Here is a 22,671-nt window from a genome sequence, read left to right on the forward strand (position 1 = left end):
CGCCCGGACCGGCTTCAGCCGCGGCATCACTGGGTGGGGCTTTGCCAGCAGTTGGGCATTTCCGCCCGGCTCGGGTTTCCTTCGCCTCGGCATTTAAATTGAGCTGCAGAACATCAGCTGCTGCTACATCCAGCTCTGCTCAGTGGGAGAAAACACCTCATCACACATATTGTTATTTTTTTGACTCGAAAACGACAGAAGTGTTGCTGCTGAAGTGAATAAGTTGGGGTTATTTTGTGGCCTGAAGTGCGGGAGCAGCTGAACAATAACGCTGGTTGCGTTGTGACAGCAGCTCGGTGCATCATTTTTGGGATTCCTCCGCTTGCTTTTGGACGAAATTCCGGCTGAATAGCGGTAACGTGATGTTGTGCGTGAGCAGAATGATTTAGGCTCGCCTCTGCAGTGTCTGGTTTGTGAAATAGATTGGTTAAGCAAGCAAAACTCTTTTTGAATGCATTATATTTTTGGCCCAGAGCTGCTAAGTGGCCTGGACAGACTCTGGAGAACCGATGGACTGAATGAGGAGGATGCGTTGGAAGGATCAATTTTGAATTTTGACAGATAGAAAAACAGCTTTCATTTGTAGACGTTATTGGAGATAAGTTATTCTTAAAATTGCCTTCTAAAGACTGACTGCTTGTAGATACATTTGAATTTAACTACAGGCTAAACCATTATCATTATCGAGACCAACAACAACCACCACCCATACAGTCCAGCAGGACAGACTGACTCTGACTTTGGTCTTTATTTTGCCCGGGACGGTTGCGAGATAAAATAGCCTTCCGTTTTCAAGACACACTTTTCAAAAAGAGATTTTCCAAATATACTTTTTAAGAGATTTTCTCATTTTCGAGAGACTTTCCAGTCAAAGTTACACCGGGGCAAATAACCATAGTCGGCTTACAGTACAGCTTCTGTATATTACATTTCATTTCATGTTGTGAAATTACAGCCAACTTAGAATTTCCCCCCACCATTTATATTTTTGACCTTGTGGGGGTTGACAGTGCCTAGAGGTTTATGTAATTAATGGTAGTTAGCAGTAGTTTTAGAGCAATTATCTAATTTTTTCTGAACTTTTCAAGTCAAACTCATCTTGGTGAAAAACACTCCAAATATTAAGTGACTAAGCCATTTATGTTTAGATTTTAAGGCAGACCTGAAGTTATTATGGTTTGAAATTAAGGTAGATCCTAACTTTATCTGGATTTGACATTTAAAATAGACCCATCATTATTTGAGTTTGCGTTTAAGGTTATTAGTTTGGTATCAGATTAAAATATTTCAAGAGACAAAGACAGAAAGACTAAACATAATGCAGTAGTGTCCAGTACTGCTCTTAAGGTAGACCTAACATTATTAGAGATTGGAGGAAACACAAAGCAATATTCTATATTAGACCTCAAGTCTGTGTTCATAGAGTTGACCTTTTACACTAGTATCCAATCCATCAACAGGAAAAACAATTTGCAAAAATAAACCTATTAGAACAGACTAGTATTGATCAGCAGCAGATAAAGCTGCCACAAGTATCCAGTTGATCAACAAACAGCAGTTTTTGATCAGTTACACCTATTGGAGGCCAGACTAGCAGACTACTCTCCAGATCAACCACCAGCAGCCATGTTCAGCTGGCTAGGGACCGACGACCGGAGGAAGAAGGAGCCAGAAGTCTTCCAGACTGTCAGCGATGGCCTGAAGAAACTCTACAAAACCAAACTGCTGCCGCTGGAGGAGAGCTACAAGTTCCATGAGTTCCACTCCCCGGCGCTGGAGGACGCCGACTTCGACAACAAGCCCATGGTGCTACTGGTGGGGCAGTACTCCACTGGCAAGACCAGCTTCATACGGTGAGAAAGCAGCACACACACTCATACACACACACACACACACACACACACACACTGGCTTACTGGCTTCATATGGGAAGGAGAATCACACACAGACACATAGATAAGGAGAAAGGCAAGCACATCAGTCTGCATGCACACTGAGTGAGGTAGACAGGCATACACACACGCACACACACACACACACACACACACACACACACACACACAAGGGCGAGACCGTTAGAAAGAGAGACAGACAGACAGACACAGAGGGAGATAGAGAGAGACAGGTTGACACACCCGAACAGACGTTTTCCTCTCTCAGCCTCAGCAGTAAAGTAGTTTGACAGCAAGAGAAAAGAAGAGGAATAGACTGTCCTAGAATAGAATAGACTAGAACAGAACAAAACTGAACTGGGATAGAATAGAGTGGAATAGAATACAATAAATCAGGATAGAATAATACAGAATGGAAGAGAACAAGTAGAGAATTAAGGATAGAAAACTAAAATCAAATGGAGTTTGCATGTCTATCTTGTCATGAGTGGGCACTATAGTCCTTGAATAGCATAACACACACACATGCATGCGCGTGCACACACACAAACACAGCCCAGCTGCCATATATCAGGGGCCACACCTCTGCAAGCTTTATTGAGCCCATAAAAAAGTTTACATGACAGCCAACACATCAACACACACATACACACTTAATGCATACAGAGGCAGCACTACCTGGCACTGTAGCCTTCTCTGACAATGTGTGTGTGTGTGTGTCTGTGTGTGTGTGTGCGTGCGTGTGTGTATGGACATGCCTTAGTTTGGAGCATTTTTCTTTTTCAGCCTGGGACCCGAACAAAATAAATGTATTCTCTCCCCCTGGGACTAAAACATTTTTTTGTTTCATGTGGGAAGCCACCAGAAACCGGCCTGTGACCCGTCCTGGATCCAGAGCCAGAGTTTTAAATCCCAGCCTCAAGACAGCTTGATGTTCTAGTTAAGAATTAGATAAAAAAGCAGCGGATGTAAAGCACTGGCTTTAGTGGCACTTAGTGTAATAACCATAGCAACCGTTATGACCATCTGTCTAACTGTCAAACGCTTAATAATAAGTTTCCAGACAGACCTTGAGTCCCCTCCCCCCCCTCAAGTTACAGACAGACAGGCAGACAGATGGAGTGACAGACAGGTACAGAACGGACGAAGGAGCCCGACGTCTGACCTCCCGCAGAGCAGCCGGGCCCCGGGGTGCAGGAAGTCTTGGGGACCCTGTCGCACCATAACAAGCCCCTCTTAGCTCCAGGCCAAGGCAGTTTTAGGTGGAATTCATCCGTCAGGAAGGAAGTGGTTCGTCTGAGGAAAAAGAAAGTTTGCAGTTTGTTTTTTGTCCTGTTTGATGTGTCGTAACCCCACTGCAGCTCACACCTACCTTACATGTCTTAGTGAGCATTTTCCATTCAGCTAACACTGGAGGAAGAGTCATTCTATTCTTGACCTACACCCATTTTTCCACAAACCTACACATCTTGTCCTTCAGAGACTCTTCAATAATTCACCCCATGAGGAAAAAAAAAGTCTAAACAGTTGTTGTTTTTTCTTGCATTAACTGGATAGAACAGCTCCCATTATTCGCCATTTTCTGACAGCCATTGGTAAACATTCTTTTAAACGGCACCGGATCTGATTTCTGTCTAGTAACCTAAAGAAACTTTTGCTCCCTGGCTTTCATTTCTTTACCTAACACTTCTCTGTTATACATACATTTTCTAGGGACACAGGAGGTTTTGTTGCATGTATCGTATGGGTGCTGCACTCCTTACAGTCTGCTTGTAATGTTGGTTATCTAGGAATTTCAGCTTAGTCCACTGTTGCACTCATTGTAAGTCACTTTAGATGAGCTAAATGCCTAAAAACATTAATCTGATGCTATCTATCTATTTCTACTTCGATTGTATTATTGTCTCTAACACTTCTTCTCTTCTCAGCTGCTTTTTGTAAGCCATTCCAGATAAGAGTGAGGGATAAACTCCTAAAATGTAATTGATATAATAATTCACTAATAATTCACTGGCAAAATGGTCCGAAATGTGAAAGTAACCCTTATGCTATAGAGTTTTGTCAGAGCTTGGGTATTTCTGACGTGTGTGTGTATGTGTTTGAGAGAGAGAGAGAGAGATATTAGCAGCTGGGTGTTGGGCCTCTTTTGAACTGCATGGCTACTGCTAATGGCTTGCCTCTCTGACACACACACGCACACACAGGCACACGCACACACACACACACACACACAGCATTGTAGGTAATTAGCGGGTTGGGTCTTTGAAAGCCAGAGAGATGCTGAAAGAGCATGCTGTTAGTGACTTCCTGTTGTAAGACAAGACGGTACACAGACATCCCTGTTATCTCTCTCTCTCTCTCTCTCTCTCTCCCTCTCTCTCCATCTCTCTCCATCTCTCTCTCTCTCTCTCTCTCTCGCTCTCCTGACCCCCCACACCACCAACATTGTAACAGTGAGATGCAGAATGTACAAACTGCTGAGTAACCCTCAGTCAGTCAGAGCTGCTGCAGCCACAGATTCACTTTCAGTTTCTCCAGCTGTGATTCGGGGAGCAGTGCAGTTTCTTTGGGGTGTTGCTGAACGGTCACTAGGCTTGTTAGTTTCATACCTAAACTAGATATAAGGGTGGGGCATTTTCAACTCTAAGTTTGAATGTAAATTGTTATTAGTTTGAATGTAAGAAGAAGTTAAGAAGAAAATATTCTTCTTAACTTATATTTAGCTGTATAAATCCAGTATAAAGCTGTTGAGTTTTTTTAATGGAGGAGGTTCTGAAGTAGCCTGGTCAGACCATCCTGATCACGTGACCTCACATTCTGTTTCGCTCCACGGATCAGTCTGGACTTCTAGCCGCCCACATCGATTTCCTGAAGTTACAATGTAACCGGGCCAATCAGGGACTGCGTCGTAGTTGATGACGTAACCGGGCCAATCAGGGACTGCGTCGTAGTTGATGACGTGAAATACAGGCCGCCGCTGGCAAAACAGTAATGGTGTCTCCCCCTCCCAAAGCAACAAGCGGTAACGTTAACGTTAGTAGAGTAAACACAGCCATAAGTGCAGTTATTGCAGAAATAGACTCAATAACAACAATTAAACAAGAACAAGAGTATGCACTAGCGGAGTTTCTCCGCTAGTGCATACTCAAAAGACGTTTTCGCCGTTCTTCCGACTGGATTTGAATTTGGATTCACTGATTGGCTGAAGGAGTTTGTCTGTCAAGGCAAGTACTCCCGCCCACTGAAATCGATGTGGGCGGCTAGAAGTCCAGACTGATCCGTGGAGTGAAACAGAATGTGAGGTCACGTGATCAGGATGGTCTTACCAGGCTAGTTCTGAAGCAGATCTAGATCATGGATCAGATGATGAAATGAAACTACAGAAATATCTTTTCATTTAAAATCATTCAAAAAAGTGTTATATTTTTCCCTGTAATGTTACAGTGTATTTTCTTTTGTAAACAGTAGATCACATAGAAACAGATGTAAAGAATTGAGTTAAAATTTCTTTTAACAACCAGATTTAGTTTCAGTAGAAAACACAGTGTATTTAGTGTCAGTAGATCAGATGTAGATCTGCTTGAGTACACTTGCATTTGGCAATCTATTGAATCTATTGAAAAACAAAGATGATGTTGCTTCCAGGTAGGGGAAGGGCTGTTTGTGGTCAACTTTGTTTTACTGTGTATTTAGCTGAATTAGAACAGTCATAAAATGAAAACAAATATTAGTCAGGGAACTGAAAGGAAGAGAAAACAGCTACATGGACGGACAGAGAGACAGATGCTGACGGAGGGTAATATGGCCTCTCCGCCTGGGTGTGGTGGACAGTCTCTGTAATGTGATCTGACCATGTCTTCATTTTTAGGGCTCATTTTGTCTACTTTCCTTTTTGGTCTCTCTGTTTTCTTTTCACGCAGCACTTTGAGATGCTAAAAAAGCAAAATCATCAAATATAGTTTTTGTTCTCGGTGACAGGATGCCTCTGCTCGCCTCACTAGTGATGTTAATGTGATGAAACGGTAAACAGCTATGGTGACGTTTCTCACCGGGGAGCTACACTCTTCCATCCCCTCTGCTCATGATTTGATTTTAAAGACGCTTCAACGCTTCAAACCTCATAAACTGCAGCTTTAAGGTCGTGGGTTTGCTTCCCGTCGATGAAGCCAGTGTAATGAATGTTGAATTTGAACACAGGCCTCACTGCCGGGGCACGAACCATCAAACTGCGTAGAATGTGATAAATGAACGGGTGTGTAGGCGAGCTGGCTTTACTGTTTCCTTTCTTCTCCCATCATCCTGCGTGACAAGCGCACCCTTCGAATTTGCAATAAGGACTTGGTGAGAGCTTAGTCGACATTGATTTGATGACAAAAAAGTTAGAAATGAACCCAGACACCCAAAAGGATGAAGGATAGTCCTTTGCAACAACAGGCGGGTGCAAGAAACACTTCTGATTGCCAGAGCATCTCATGTTGCTTTGGATACAGTGGGAATAGAGAGAATAGACAAATGCTGCAATATGGCTTGTGTCAGAATGATGGTATAACACTATAGGATGGTCATGCACACACACTACAAACATGAGCAGGCATACTTATCAGTTTGTGTATATGTATTGCACAAACCCCATCCATAGACACAAACTATACACACACTATACTCAGATAAACACACACACACATGCTTGCAGAAACACATGGCTGTGCATATGGATTGCACAATAGAAAGATGCACACCACACAGACACGTGTGCAGCGAGATGGCTCTACCAGGCACTGCTGGCTCCTTTGACAAGGTGTGTGTGTGGGAGTGTGTGTGTGTGTGTGTGAGGAGAAGATGTATAGGAGAATTAACCTTACATCTGGTAGTAGTTTAAACGCATACACATACCACACTCACACTTAAAATTGATAGGCTTTTTAGCTGTAAATCTCTTGCCTAAATCTTTTTTTTATGTTCTGTGTTTCACATTCAACATTGTTGGGATTCTAAAGACTACACACACACACACATGCACACACACACACACTAATCTTTATTTATAACATATGTGATGTCACTGAATTAACAGCTGAAGATTTAACCTTTTACTTCTAAAACAGATGATTTGAAATTAAAGCAAGATGTATAGTCCCATGGTTGCGTTTAAGTCAACTTTATTGTCATAGCAACAGTTAAACTGGGAGTTTGTTCAGGTGAATAGAGAAACAGTGATAAAACTGTCACATGTAAGGCTTTAGTTGCAGTAAGCAACTCAATGTCGAAACAATGTCACTGGCAAAGTTTATATTATGGCAAAGTTTATTTTATATTGGATTCAAGATATTTTTTCACTCTGAAAATCATTGTCTCTTGATAGAAGGACTGACAGTGTGTGTCACCTAAACACTTGTATGTGGAGGCTGTAAAAAGTTTTTGACATTTAATTGTGAACTGTAAACAGCCCTGTATTTTGAGTTATGATTGGTTAATGAACTTCCATTAATGTAATTTTCCTTCAGGTCAAGCCCTTCAGGAATATATGTGGAATGCTAGTTTTGATGACCAAATAAGTTGTGGATATATTGGATTTTCCCAGCATGCTGAAAGGGACTGAATGCACCATCAGTTCCTGCATACTGTACATAGTGATACTAATATCTTATAAAGTCTTGTAATGTCTCCCTATGCTACATAACTCCCTCTACAGTGTTCTTCTGTGTCTCAGGTATCTGAGAAGGATTTTCACAGCATGCCAAAAGACCCTGAATGCACCATTGATTTTTCCTTGCACGCTATATCACTTATCAGTCTTGTTTAACGGTATGTGATTCTATCTCACCTACAGCTACCTGTTGGAGCAGGATTTTCCTGGCATGCGGATCGGTCCTGAACCCACCACAGATTCCTTCATAGCGGTGATGCACGGCGACACAGAAGGCATCATCCCCGGCAACGCTTTGGTGGTTGACCCCAAGAAGCCCTTCAGGAAGCTAAACGCGTTCGGAAACGCCTTCCTCAACAGGTAGACACACACACACACACACACACACACACACACACACACAGAGTTCTGGGGGAAATGCTTGAACGCAGTGATAGCAGATGCACACGATGGGATGATTGCTATCTGTGGAGTTATGTGTGTACGCAAAGTGAAGTACGTGAACATAAAGGGAGAGAAAGCGAGGGGTGGAGAGGGAGGGAGAGAGAGAGAGACGGAGAGAGAGAGGGAGGAAAAGGAAGAGAGTGGGGAAGAAAGAAAGCGAGGGAGAGTGAGAGAGCACAAGAGAGAATCCACACCATAGCTCTACATTCCTGCGTGATTGAATTTCCCTCTGCTCACTGGTCAGGCTTTCCTCTGTTTAATGGCCCTATGTGTGTCTCAATCATTCACACACACACACACACACACACACACACACACACACACACACACGTACACGCACACACCCAGTCAGTCATCTTTGCAGAGTCATCCTTCTGGAGAACAGAAACTAATAAAACTCGTCTTAGTTGCTCTCGCTGCAGTGTCCTTGCTGTGATGGCCCACCGCTGCTGAGAGGATACAGAAGAAACATTGATTATCTATGGTGGTGGGGGGTGTGGGGGGTGGTGGGGGGGGGCAGTGAGGACAGCTAACCTGTTAGTATTTATACAGCTGGAGAAAGTAGAGGGAGAGCAGGAGAGAGGAGGACGAGGAGACAGAGAGAGGGAGAGGGGAAAAGGGAGACAGAGGTCTGGCGTGGGAAGATGTTTGTTGTTAAAACTTTTTGCACTTCTGTCCTGCTTCCTTTATCTCTCCTCTCCTCTCTCTCCTCTTTCCTCTTCTCTCTCTCTCTCTCCTCTCATTTCCTCTCCTCCTTCCTTCCCTCTCTCTCCCCTCTCCTTTCATCTCCTCTCCCCTCCTCTTCTTCGCGTCTCTTCTCTTTTCTTCTCCTCTCTCACTGGATTTGTGAAACTATCCCTTTCCTGTGTGTGTGTGTGTGTGTGTGTGTGTGTGTGTGTGTCTAGGTTTGTGTGCGCCCAGCTGCCTAACCCAGTGTTGGAAAGCATCAGTGTGATTGACACACCAGGGATTCTATCAGGAGAGAAACAGAGAATCAGTCGAGGTAAGACACACACACACACTACAAACATACTGTACATACACACGCATACACATGTTATTTTTTGCCTTCCTGTATTGTTGATATTGTGTGTGTATGTAAGTTCAGTGTATCAGTGTTCATTCAGTGTACCCATTCAGCTGCGTCTCCCCTAGTCACGCTGAACTCTGAACTACAATGTCAGCATTTCCTTTGGACGTGTGTGTGTGTGTGTGTGTGTGTGTGTGTGTGTGTGTGTTGTTTTAGCTATCAGGAAGATTATGCTTCATTCATTTCAGAGAAGAGGAAGCAGTGAGAAAAAGATGAGCTTTGGACTACACACACGTGCACACACACATTCACTTTCTCTCACAATTCAACATTAACGTTGCACACAGTTTGTTTTGCGCTGAACGCAAAATAATGTAAACACACGTCATAAACAATGATAAGGCACACTTGACCTCTCGTGAATTGAACTCGCAATAAGATGTCAACAAACAGGGATGCACATTTTTATTCCCAAGTCAGTCCATAAAAGCATCCAAGGGACTGTCAGGTTTTCCATTGTTTCCAATTCATTCTCTACTTAGTTTTACATTGGTGTGACCACACACAGTAGCAGCTGGGATGCACTTTTGATTTTTCCAAATAAATATGACCTTGGAGATTTGTCAGTTGAATGTTCACTAACTCAGACTGAACGGTCCTGAGGAAAGGGAATAACAACAATTCAGTGGTATTCCCCCATGCATACTTTGTGTTCTACCTCAATGGTTGTGAAACGTTTTAATGCCGTAACATTAAAAACTAATATGTAGCAACTCTGTGTCATCCACATATTTCAAACCACATTTTGGAGACGCCCCAGCATCACTGGAGACACATGAAACGTTTATTGTGCTGCTGACCACATATTCTCATGTTTTTGTGAAAGGCCGAGGTAGCAGAGAAAAACATACTTCGGTTGTTGTGATCGTGTTGGAAAAATAAACAGATTTGTCCATAAACTGATAACAAAGGTACGAGAGGAATGTTGAGGGTGTCTCTAGCTGTGATGCAGATCTCCATTTTTTGTGCTTACATTTCTCAACGTGAAACATAGACGTATTATCAGATGTAGCAATTGTTGACGCCCTATAAAGTCTAGTATGATCAGATAAATGGAGACAGCAACATATAAAGAGCTACTGGCCAAGGAGCAAATTAAATTGAATTTGAATGGAGTGGGGTAGCGTGATCACACAGCTATTTATTAAACCCAAAAAGAAATTGTCCAAAAAAGTTATATGACTCTTAATTGTATTTTCTATCTACATCTTGAACTAAGTGAACTGAAAGTGGATCGACCCCAGTCCCTGGTGGTGAAGTATGAAGAGAAGTTTAGGTGTGAAAGGCTTTTTTAGACTGCTTTCTTAAAGGTTGATATGTGTGTGTGACGGTTGGCATTCCCAAAGCTAAATGCCAGCATTGCCATGCCAACCGCTAACGTTAACAAAAGAGCTGAGGTAGTTAAAGGCAGCCATATTTCTCTCTCTCCCCCTCGTTCACTTTCTCTTTCTTTCTCTGTCTGTCTCTGAATTCCTCTGCTCTTCTCTGTGTGTGTCTATTGTTCTCTCTCCCTTTCTGCTTGTCTTTCTGTTATACCAGCAATCATAACAATGCTAATTTTGCGTTCTATGTTTGTTTCTTATGCCAACTAAAGCCCTCATTGATTGTGTCTCTTTTGTCAAAGCTCTGTTGACGTTGATAATATTAACTGTCACAACAGAGAGGCATTGAACGCACCTGGCAGTATCAGGATGGAGGTGTGATGTAGGTAACGATCTGGAGAAATAATGAGCATGCTCATGTTGTTTATTTATTAGTGGAGGTGGTAGTATTTGTGTTTGATTCCAATGCAAAACATTGAATCTCTCTTGTAATGACCATTTTATCAATATCAGCAGATTAGTACAAGGAGCCAGCAGGGCCTGATTGCATTAAGAGCAGATCCTGGTCCATGAAAATTGTTTTTGCTTTCATCTGCTGGCATAGAATTGATCTGCACTCCTCCACTCAAAGCTGCTTTTGATTTTGTGATTCTGTGTCACTTAAGGCCATGATACACAGGCAGCATTGTAAGGTGATGATTAATAACTGTGACCAATCACCATTTTTTTTCACAATATTATTGTTCCACTATATAATTGAAATAGATTTTTCCCACTTGCCAATCCCCATCCCTGCTCGAGGCAATATTTTCCACCTCCATTGTCTCTAGAAAGTTGTGCATGTATCATTTTTTGAGAATATAGCATAAAGAACAAGTCCTGGTCATGGAGTCCAAAACATTGTTTCATAACAGGGTGTTCCACTCTCTCGGGACATGGGCTTTCTTCAGACCTCAAACGCCGAAAAGTGTTTGTCATGAGAAGGTTATTAAGTCCAGCCCACTGAGAAACAACTGAGAATGAGCGCTTTATCATTACCAGCTGAATTGCAGTTTTCGTTAACATTTTGAACTGGTTAAATTGAAAGTGAACTGACCCGTAACAGCCCCGCTCCATAATCCGTTTGGCAGGTCAAAGTGTCCTGTGAGTGTGTTGTCAAACCAAATAAACAACACAGTGTAGTATGACCCTACCATCGTCTGCTCGGATATAAAAAAAATACAGGCGAAACTGAACCTCTACTGGGTCAGCACAGCTGTGTTTTCTCTAGGGACAGAGAGCGTGTGCGTGTGTGTGTTTTTTTTGTTTTTGTTTGTGTATATCCGTTTTCATTCTCTGTTCATCCATTTTCATTCTCACTCCTACATGTTTATTTTGTGGTTTTGTATGTATGTATTTGTGTATTTCATGTCTATGTTCATGTGTTTTCTTTCTTTCTTTCTGTGTGTTTATCATTCTTTGTGTTTTCATCTTTTTCTGTTCTTAAGCCCATGTGTCTGTATTTATGTATTTGTGTGTATTGTGTGTGTGTGTGTGTGTGCCCAGATGCGACAGAGGAGTTTTCAGGCTATAGCTGTCTACATAGATGTCCTTATGGAGGTATTGTGGATTAAAAATCTGGGCATCTGTCGGCTGCAAAAAGGCAAAATAAAGTGATATCTTGAGTGTTATTTTTCTTCACCAGACACTTTCCCACATGGTTGGGGAAAAGTTTATACATTTGTCCATAAGTCTACCTCGTTAGCTAGCTATTTTGAATTTTTGCTAAAGATGTGAGCAAAGCATTGATGGAAAAATTAATGAACAAATTGAGTCAGGATGGTTGAGCGGTCTAAGTTTCTGCGTTCAGGTCTCAGTTATGGGTTTGAATTCCCCCCTAAAAAATGTATAAAGTTTTTTCCACACCATGTGAAAAGTACCCTGTGTAGAAGAATAACCCACTAAAATTCAAAATATCAAGGTATCTGTCTCTCTTAACCCTCTGTAGCTTTGGCCAAGCAGCAGTGTGCTCCCTCTCCCCTCTCAGCTGTTCATACTTGACCTCCAGACAGAGTAGATGTTCACATTTTACACACTTACTGCTACTACTGCTGAACTGTTGCTCCATCCCCATGAGGAATTATCCATGAGAAAATCTAGTTGGAATAATTACTGCCGCCACCTGTAGTACTCGCAGGTTGGTGCCCATGAATTTTTGGAACTGCAATGAATTTTGAACGGGCTTCATGAGTCCAGAGGTGACGAATCACTTCAAGGCTCATGTCTATGTTTCAGTGCAAATATGAAAATCACAGGGTTTCTTGAAACATACATGCACAGCCTTTGTCGCATGTGTTACATGTTCAAGATTTTCCAAATAGTTCCTCTACTGGGAGGAGCAGCAATGCAGCAGCAGTAGCAATAGCAACAGTTGTAAAGCAAGTAAAAGTGGGAGTCATATGACGGCTATACACTAGCCTGGTTGAATCAACCAACACAGTATGTTTCTGGGTTTGGGCCCAGATTTAGATCATAGAAATATTAAAATGGGTCTCTAATTTATTATTAAAAAGTCATTTGTTATGTTATGTTGCCAGTGGTTTCTAGGCTGAATAAAAAGTGAGAACCTGTGGAAAACAAGGTACATTTTCTTATGCAAAAGCCTGTGAAATTAGTTTTGACAAGTGTCGCTCCAGAGAATCAGTGTGAAAATCACTTCATTAACATACAACTGCTACCCACTACCAACTGACAGCGAATGCCTCCTGGTTGCCATCCCATAATAATTAGCACTGTAACCAGTTTACCACTGACTCTCTGCCTCTCTGTCTGTCTCTTTCTTTCTCCCTCTCTCATATATCCCTCGGTGTTGGTTGGAAACTTTAACTCACTAATCCCTCCATCCCTCCATCCCTCCATCCCTCCATTGTTCTTTGTTCTCCTCTCATATCCTGTGGAATTTCTCCAGGTAAGACTGAATTGTGTCCTTGAGCGGGACAGAAAGTCAAAGGAGTCAATCAAGGACTTCTGCCCACAGATTCAAATTCATTAATTCAATCATTCATTCATTCATTCACTCTTAACCTTTATTTACTGTAAACCTTCTCCCGCACATATATTTGCCTAAACTACCAAAACAGCCAAACATTTTGAAAGACCAAGTGTTTTTTATAACAGTACATCAAACGCAGGAGATACACAGTTAAATGATGTCTTCTATGTATGAACACAAACTTGGAGTAAAATATTCTACTCCTATCGGAGTAATAAAGACTCCTATTTAATCATTTATACCATAATACATTTTCCAACAGCATACAGTAGTAGTGTAGCATGTTTTGATGCTTGTGCAAGCTTTTTTTTTTCACCAGGCATTCATTGTTGACAAGAATTTCTCAGTTAAAAGATGAACTGTCAGGCAGCTTTGGGACCATTAGATATATTACAGTCCAGGGAAATCTCATACTCGCATCACATCATACTGGGGCTCTCTGTCACCGGTTGGCCTTCAACAAAATTGAAACGCAAGCATTGCAGCATTATGATACTGGTTAAAATAATATATGTTGTTATACTTCACATCCTAAGGGATATCTGATTTCAAAATGTGTAAATAAGCCAAGGCAAGTTTGTAAAAATTAAATGTGACAGGTACAAAAGATACAATTTTTAACTCTTTGTGATCCAGATCTGATCTTCTCATGGCTTTATGATTTTTTTTTTTTCTCACACCCATAAGAAAAAAAATCTTTACTACAAAAGGTTAACAATCATTCTATGGTTGTTATTCCCTGTTTAGATAACCAGGAGAAATAATTAAATATCTGTTTTTTTTCTGTTCCTGTGTAAATGCAGTTTTAGTACTTTTTGCAAGCCACTTGTTTTGGATCTTGGCAGTACCTTCTCCCTTTGCAAATAGACATTGTTTTTTGACAACATGATTTATTGCATTTCATTACATAAGTATTTGGACAGTAACACTTATCAAGTTTCATCATCACACCCATTAGTCATCTAGAAATCTTTGCACATTGTGCATTTTTGACTAGATACTGAAAATGACTAGTTCATTGAGTATAATGAGTCTAAATACTTGTGGCAGTCTGAAATGGTTGAGACCATGAAGAAAAACACTGTGATTCTTTAACTGTTCATCTGTAGAGCTGAAAATAAAATGGCAAAAATGGCTAAAATGGCAATGTTTTACTGTCCAAATACTGACTGAGCTTGTGGTATGTGCCCTTGTAAAAAACCAAACAAAAAAAACCACTTGGTTTGGATCTTGGCAACCATCATGCTTTGTAAACAGGCATTCTTTTCTCTCAACATGTTGTAATATGGGCGTCCTTCTTATTGCCTCCCCTATTGACCTGGAGACATTGTAATAGTTTCCTCTTGGGGGTATTACAACATCAGGGTTTAGGTTCATGGTTCAGTTCTCTGGATTCTGGCTTTGGAAGAGAGTTGATCATGATTATAAAAATCGATCGACTGACCTATTCCATAAACGTAGCATACAGTGTGTGAACTTATAAATTGAGTTCTATTCCCCTTTAAGAACAGCAATGAAATTCATTATTACTCCTAATAATCCAAATGCCTTTCTTCTCCCTGGTATTTTGATAGGGAGAGTGAAGTAATGAGGGATGAAGGGAAACACAAATGAGAATTAATCTTTATTTCCCTTACATTCTTTCTTTATCTCAACTTCACCTCCCAACATCTCCACTCTTCATCCTACCTTTGATTTCACACCCTAACCCCTTCTTTCAATCCTCTCCTTCACCCTCTCTCTTGTCTTCCTCCCTTTTACACACACACTATTCATTCTTCCCCACTCTCCTCTCCTCTCCTCTCCTCTCCTCTCCTCTCCTCTCCTCTCCTCTCCTCTCCTCTCTTCTCTCAGGCTATGACTTTGCAGCTGTGTTGGAGTGGTTTGCGGAGCGAGTGGATCGGATCATATTGTTGTTTGACGCCCACAAACTGGACATCTCAGACGAGTTCTCTGACGTGATCAAGGCCCTGAAAAACCACGAAGACAAGATCAGGTGCAGTGAGAATGCTTGACTTGGAACACACAGTCATCACCAAATCCTTCATACTAGCTGCATGACACAAACACGAATACAACAGTGCAGAGTGGGACAAAATGTGAGACGTAAACAACCTAAAGCACTATCACCTTTTTTTTTTTCTCCACAGGTTTTTATGGTTTCAGGGCTTAAGTGTTACACAAGCATTGGGAATATTAATGTCAACATGAACTCTATTCTGTTCTGTTGTTTTCTTCAGGGTCGTGCTGAACAAGGCGGACCAGATAGAGACCCAGCAGTTGATGAGAGTGTACGGCGCTCTGATGTGGTCGCTGGGGAAGATAGTCAACACTCCTGAGGTAAACTGCCATACTGGCTTAAATGGTCGAAAAATGGAAAAAAAGTTAACATACAGACCTGCTTAATGACTGGTTGGGTGAATGAGTTATTGAGCTGGTTTACTGTCTGGCTGACTGGCTATTTAGTCTTGGTCTTGGTCTTGTTTTGTCTTGGTCCCACCCTCTGTTGATCCCCTCTCTCCATCTCCATCTCCGTCTCCCTCTCCGTCTCTCTCTCCGTCAGGTGATCCGTGTGTACATCGGCTCGTTCTGGTCTCACCCGCTGTTGATCCCGGACAACAGGAAGCTGTTCGAAGCGGAGGAACAGGACTTATTCAAGGACATTCAGTCTTTACCGAGGAACGCAGCGCTGAGGAAGCTCAACGATCTGATCAAGAGGGCGCGACTAGCCAAGGTAAAGCAGACAATACGCACACACACAGCCGCTGATAGAGACTTTGGTCACTGAGGTCATTCTGCAGGGCTGCCAGCTCTCAGGGATTTCTTGGAGTGAGATTTGTGAGCGGGGAGAGGGCGGGGTACAATTCCACAAAGTCAAGAGGTCTATCGTAACTAGGTCATTTTTACCCTGTTTTTGGGTAGATTTAGACAAGTGCACTAAACCGAAATCGCTTGTTTGACTTTTTTGTTTGTAGAAAAAAACAAATTATGGGCAATTAAAACATACAGCATAGGACACAAAGGAAGAATGACACTTGTTATTTAAAGTAACTCACTGCACATTTCCTGTCACCCTCCTTATAAACTTGGGTTGTGTGTCTGTGTGTGTGTGCAGTCCAAAACTTTTTAATATTTCTCATATGTTTTACTCTTTTAATAGGGGTGTGTTTTGCCACTCTGCAATTTGAAGGGATTCCTCATCAGTCTTCACTTAAACTAGTCTGTGCATCTGTATTTGGCAGAATATTGATGACTCTATGTGTAAACTGCTTTATATATAAATATACAATGACACTTTTCTGGATCATAGTTGTTACTATTGATGCATTACATCCTTAATGTGTGTTTTCCATAAATTCCACATAAATTGTACATCTTTAAATCAAAAAACAACATTTGAAAATTATGCAAATTGTATTGAATACTCTGGAATTTTTGAATGAATGTTCATCAGTTACGTTTCTATCTGTGGTTGCGATGTTTGCGTTTCTTTATGCAGCCACAGTTGCCTTGCTCGTCCCTGCAGGCCCACACCGACATGAGGCTGGAGGACTTGGCTGGTGTGTTGACAGCATTGCCTCTGATGACCGGTTTCTCTGGCCAGTGGCACTGTTTGTTCCTTCATTGATGCGCTCGTGCTTCCCTTCTCCTTCATCATGTCCGCCTCTTTGCAGAAGGCCTCCCTCTTCTTCTGTATCTCTGCCTGTTCTTTCATGTAGGCCTTCCTCATCATGGCCATCTCTGCCTTTTCTCTCTGCAAGGCTTCCCTTTCCTCACAGATTTTTTCACTTTCGATGTTGAAGGCCTTCCTCTTTATCCGTTGTGCCACAATTTCTTTATGGATGATCTCTCTCTCTCTTTCGCCATGTTGTCCCTCTCCAACTCAAAGGCTTTTCTCTTTGAAAGGCCTCTCTTTCTTTGATCACTCTGTGCCTTTCCGTTTCCAGGTCCCTCTTCATCTTGCTGACCTGTGCTTCAAGAGATGAACTCCTCTTCAATGCTTCCTCTGCAGAGGAATTTTTCTTCTTCCTTCATCTTGTCCTCCAGCTTTTGTCTCTTCTGGGCGAGCTTCTCTGTCTCACGTGCCAGCACCTTTTCATCTCTGCAGATGCAGCTGCGGCAGCGAGACTGGCTCTCTTTCTCCCTGGTGGTCTGAAGCTGGAGCACGTGGTGTTCTTTCACTTTCTAGAACAAAAAGGAAATATTTTTTGATGGATCATATAGTGGGAAATCTGTATGTTGCAACTCATTCATAGATCTCCTATGCTATAATGTGACACAGAGCCACATCCTCTTTCTGTTAGTCTAGCCTCTCCTTCTTCTCTACCTCTTTATTCTCCTGGAGCCATTCCTCCCGGGAGAGGAGATGATCTTCTCTTTCTCGAGCCGCTTGACTTTTTGCGTCAGCTTCTTCATCTTTCCTTTCAGTGCCTCCTTTTGCTGGAGCACAGAAAGTGCATCTGTCTTCATCTGGAAGCACAAAAACACACCAACACACCAACAGGTGTACAACACACATCACACTGTATACACTGGTCCCTCTGATTGGTTTTCCAAACTCCCTATTTCCCAGCAGTCCTAGGGGGCTATAAGACAGGTGTAGAGCTGTAGGAGTCCGAGCAGGTGTTGGTTTCTCTCATTTGTTAGTCTTTGCTACCACCGCTGATTTTCCGGTTTCTTTGTCATCATGGCCCAATCACATCCCTGAGGGTTGAATGTAGGTTTTTATGATAACACTTTATTTGGGTAGTCCAATGTTGATACTCAACCAACTATCAGGTGACAAAAGGTAGATGTTCAACAAAGTGTCACTTGCCTATTTGCTGCATCTCTACAGACTATATAACCCTAACCTTAAGATTAACCCTAACCCCTACACTGAATATCTATAGACCACTTTTCACATTATTGTATCACCTGAAACTCACTAGACTTCTTAGTGACTCACTATAGTCACTAAATTTAATGTATTATTTTTAGCTATGGCATTCATTTTGAGTCGAAATAATCATACTAATACCGGTATTTGGCAGTGAAACCTTTGGTCAACACAGGTGTGTGTGTGTGTGTGTGTGTGTGTGTGTGTGTTTCCTGTTCACTTTTACCCCATTATCCCTTCACCTTCCCACCCCATCCAGCTGTTAACCTTGGCAGAGCAGACCGTCCCTGCCATACAACCAATAGAATATGACAAATGAGGTTGTCCTTCTCCGAGTGAATTATTTCCTGTTTCCTGTTTGGACAGGAAGTGAGGGATGAGAGAAGAGAGTCAGCTTCCTGTCTTAGTTCCAGGAAACACTGAGGAAGAACACATGCACGTGCACACACACACACACACACACACACACAAGCACACAAATTTCTCATTAAGATGAGTGTTGAGCACAGTTGTCCCATTTGACAGCTCAGAGGTCTTAGGGTGTGTGTGTGTGTGTGTGTGTGTGTGTGTGTGTGTGTGTGTGTGTGTGTGTTTTCTGATGAGCTCCAAGGACAGGAGGTGGAATCAGGGGAAAGCATAAGTATCACCATAACAACATGACAAATACACGTTTTCCTGTCACTTCTGCAATGTTTTGGCTTGCATTGAGAATTAAAAAGAAATGTCATTGGAAGACGTTAATCTGCAAGGGATTTCATGTCGTTAAGGGAGTTGTCTTTCTTTTCATTCCCCAGAGTTCATGCTTGCGACAGCTTGCTGATGTTGATGTTACATGTAGCCATTAGCAGATGCGGTTACAGAAAGTAAATCACTTGTGAATCATTACAATAATCACAAGGAGCCAAGTGCAAAACAATTCTAAGGGACAATGCACTACAATGCAAAAATCTTTAAAAGTGAGAGGGAAATTTGTTTAGTTAATGAAATAACTCTCTTCATTGCGTACATCATTGTTTGCTGAAGAAAGAGCCGTGTTAAAAGATGGTTAACCAATACCTGTGTTTCTCTCCTCTTATGTTCAAGTCCAACCATCATAAATAATTTAGGGATCCATTTTAATCTTCCCATGTTCCAATTTTGGCCACTGATGCAGGTTTTGAAAAACGCTTATTTCAAAGGCTGCCACTTATGTCACTGTCACTTATCTCTCTCAACATTCACATTCATGTCTTAAGAACCATCATCAAAAGCTGACGGTCTCTTCTTTTGTCTCGTCTTTTGAAGTGAAATCCATAATACACTGCTGATGTGTCAACAGCAACAAAGACTAGCTCACTTTCTCAGTAGTTAAGCTTTAAAATGTCTAACTTTAGCTCATTGTCCCAATTATTAGGCTTTAGCTCACTGTTCAAATACTTAAAAGCATCAACTTTAACTCACTGTCTCAGTGCGTTTCCACTGACTAATACAGTGTGTGCATCTTTGGCTTTATCTCCATGTGCAGGTCCATGCCTACATCATCAGCTCACTGAAGAAAGAGATGCCCTCCGTGTTTGGGAAGGATAACAAGAAAAAGGAGCTGATCGCCAGTCTGGGAGAGATCTACAGCCGCATAGAGAGAGAGCATCAGATATCACCTGGAGATTTCCCTAATCTGAAGAAGATGCAGGTAAACAGGAATGGAGCAGTAGTGGGAGGGAAGATAGATAGATAGATAGATAGATAGATAGATAGATAGATAGATAGATAGATAAGGATGAAGAAGGATGGAGGAAAAGAGGATCCCTCTTACCTCTTCCCCTCAATTTGCAGTGTTATTAGCATGATAAAAAGAAATACAACAACATCACACAAATAGCAGTATTAATGAAATAATGTAAATATCAGTATCAATTTATCTTCATTTTGACACAGAAAAGAGAGTTATTCAGTGAGTGTCAGATGCGAGAACTAATCCAGCTGTGATGTGGTTGACTTGTCCTCTGTCTCCCCCTCCCCCTCTCTCTCTCTCTCTCTCTCTCTCCCCCTCTGCCTGTCCCAGGACCAACTCCAAGCTCAGGATCTCACCAAGTTCCAGCCTCTGAAACCCAAACTCCTGGAGACAGTGGACGACATGCTGGCCAACGACATCGCCGGCTTGATGGTCCTGGTCCGCCAAGAGGAGACGCAGCGGCCCAACCCCGTGGTGAAGGGCGGCGCTTTCGACGGCACGCTGGACGGCCCGTTTGGCCACGGCTACGGCGAGGGGGCCGGCGAGGGCATCGACGAGGCCGAGTGGGTCGTGTCGCGCGACAAGCCGGCTTACGATGAGATTTTCTACACGCTGTCGCCCGTCAACGGGAAGGTGACGGGAGCCAACGCCAAGAAGGAGATGGTGAAGTCGAAACTGCCTAACACAGTGCTGGGAAAGATCTGGAAGCTGGCGGATATTGATAAGGATGGGATGCTTGACGACGAGGAGTTTGCCTTGGCCAATCACCTGATCAAGGTGAAGCTGGAGGGACATGAACTGCCACCGGAGTTGCCGCCACACCTGGTGCCCCCCTCCAAGAGGAAAATACCTGAGTAAATGTAAGATTGAATACCCCTCCGCCCCCGAAAGTAGACCCCCACCCTTGAGAAAAATATCCCCTTTAAAAGTGGAATCTACCACAGTAGCATTATAGCAAAAAAAAAAGTCTTTGATGAGAGAAATGAAGAAAATACCAGAACAGATAAATAGTAGACCCTCTTCCCAACAAGACAAATTCCCACCGCCCAGCCCCTAAACCCAGAAAAATAACATAACCCCCCCCCCCCCCCCCCCACCCGCTGCCCCCTTAAAATACTACAATAGACTAGAAAGTTAAATTCAAGTACAAATCAATTGCGTGAATGATAAGCAACTGACTGCAAACTTCTGTGTGCTGGAAAAAAAATCTGAGTTAAATCTGACAACGTTTTTTTTTTACAGAATTCCATAGGAGTTGGAACTGTTGATCTTCTGGTTAAATTTGGATTAAAATGTTCACATTTTCCACACTACATTTCCACAGTGCACTGGTGTGCAATGGCTTTTACGCAGGCAAAAATCTGGTTCTAGTTGAATCCTGCCACTAATATACCAATATACCTAATAATATACCACTTTGAAAAGCTTTGCAAATACAGCCTTGTAGCTCACTGTCCTGTTTCTTATTCTAAAGGAGGAGATATAGGGGGATAGTGAGGGGTGTTGGGGGGTGGGGACAAATAACATGCCTAAAACCAAGAAACACTGGAACACTAAACTGCTGGAAGAAAGTGGGAGAGACACAACAACAAAGACAGGGGGGGAAGGAAGAAGAGAAAGAGAAAATATAATGAAGGATCATCTTGGGAGAAATGGGGATATAAAGGTTCATATAAACAGCTTAACTGTCATCCAGAATACTGCAGCTCCATGTTTGACTGCAGTATTCCACATTGCCTGCCAACGCCTTTCACAGCCCTTTTAGGTCCAAGTCATGGATTCATCTTTGTCTCCTGGCACCACTCTGCATTCTGACTTTTGTTTTCATGGCACGATATTGAACAGTTGCAAAGATTTCCTGGTGGGCGGCGTGGACATGTAACACACACACACACAATAATGCAGAAAAGCACACACAAATGGACAAGATGAACACAATTCTGGTTTTGGGTTTGTAGCCAGATGTCAGATGAGAGACTGGAGCACTTTGTAGTGATGATGATGATGATGATGAGAAAATGGCCAAATTCAGTTATTTACTTAATTGTTTTTTTTAAGAGAGATGCTGATGATTATTATGTGTGGGATGGGGTGATATATGACATCACAATCATCTATAGATGGACACAGACAGGACCTTTTGAAATGAAATGAATAAGGAAGAAATGATGAGCGAAGAGCGATGAATCTCTCTTTTCCGACTTTCAGACAGTACAGAATATCATTAACATGTTTAGAGATACTGTGACTATAATATAAAGATATATTATGGGTATTGTTTGGACAAGCGAGTGTGCATTGGGACATTCTGACTATTAATGTATGGGAATATGAGTGTGAATGTTGAATGTGCAGACAGTCATGGTTCTATGTGGGCACATAACTATCATGAATATTGTATGTATACATTTGACTACATGTATTAGTGTTATTAGTTGTATTGTTATGTTAATAAGTCTTAAGTATTATGTATGCTACTGAGCTGGGAGGATTCCAGTGGATTACATGACTGATTAATATTTGATTAATTGGTCTTCTGTAATTGATTAACATTTGACAGTAAGGTAGAGCTTTCCTAACCTGATTGCCCAGAGAGTGAATGCACACACTGTTATTATTTGCTTATTTTACGATGATAATAAAACACTAATTCTA

The 22,671-nt window shown here is 42.0% G+C and overlaps 1 protein-coding gene across 2 annotated transcripts in view; it reads left to right on the top strand.

Annotated features, from left to right (window-relative positions):
• The first annotated feature begins 156 nt into the window (after positions 1-156).
• The window catches only part of ehd3 (EH-domain containing 3), a 23,384-nt gene continuing 869 nt past the window's right edge, over positions 157-22,671 (top strand). Inside the window, exons 1-9 of one of the 2 annotated variants that reach the window (XM_071902356.2) lie at positions 157-1,853; positions 7,723-7,899; positions 8,889-8,986; positions 15,281-15,422; positions 15,667-15,766; positions 15,990-16,160; positions 19,810-19,974; positions 20,347-21,175; positions 21,230-22,671. The exon at positions 21,230-22,671 is cut by the window's right edge and continues 869 nt beyond it. In XM_071902356.2, coding sequence (XP_071758457.1) covers positions 1,627-1,853; positions 7,723-7,899; positions 8,889-8,986; positions 15,281-15,422; positions 15,667-15,766; positions 15,990-16,160; positions 19,810-19,974; positions 20,347-20,874 — 1,608 coding nt within the window. In that variant the 5' untranslated portion in view covers positions 157-1,626 and the 3' untranslated portion in view covers positions 20,875-21,175; positions 21,230-22,671. The remainder of the gene's footprint in view (positions 1,854-7,722; positions 7,900-8,888; positions 8,987-15,280; positions 15,423-15,666; positions 15,767-15,989; positions 16,161-19,809; positions 19,975-20,346; positions 21,176-21,229) is intronic. The other variant, XM_078290106.1, reaches the window with a different exon arrangement.

The sequence above is a fragment of the Centroberyx gerrardi genome, chromosome 18, assembly GCF_048128805.1.
Source record: "Centroberyx gerrardi isolate f3 chromosome 18, fCenGer3.hap1.cur.20231027, whole genome shotgun sequence".
In the NCBI taxonomy this organism is placed as follows: domain Eukaryota; kingdom Metazoa; phylum Chordata; class Actinopteri; order Beryciformes; family Berycidae; genus Centroberyx; species Centroberyx gerrardi.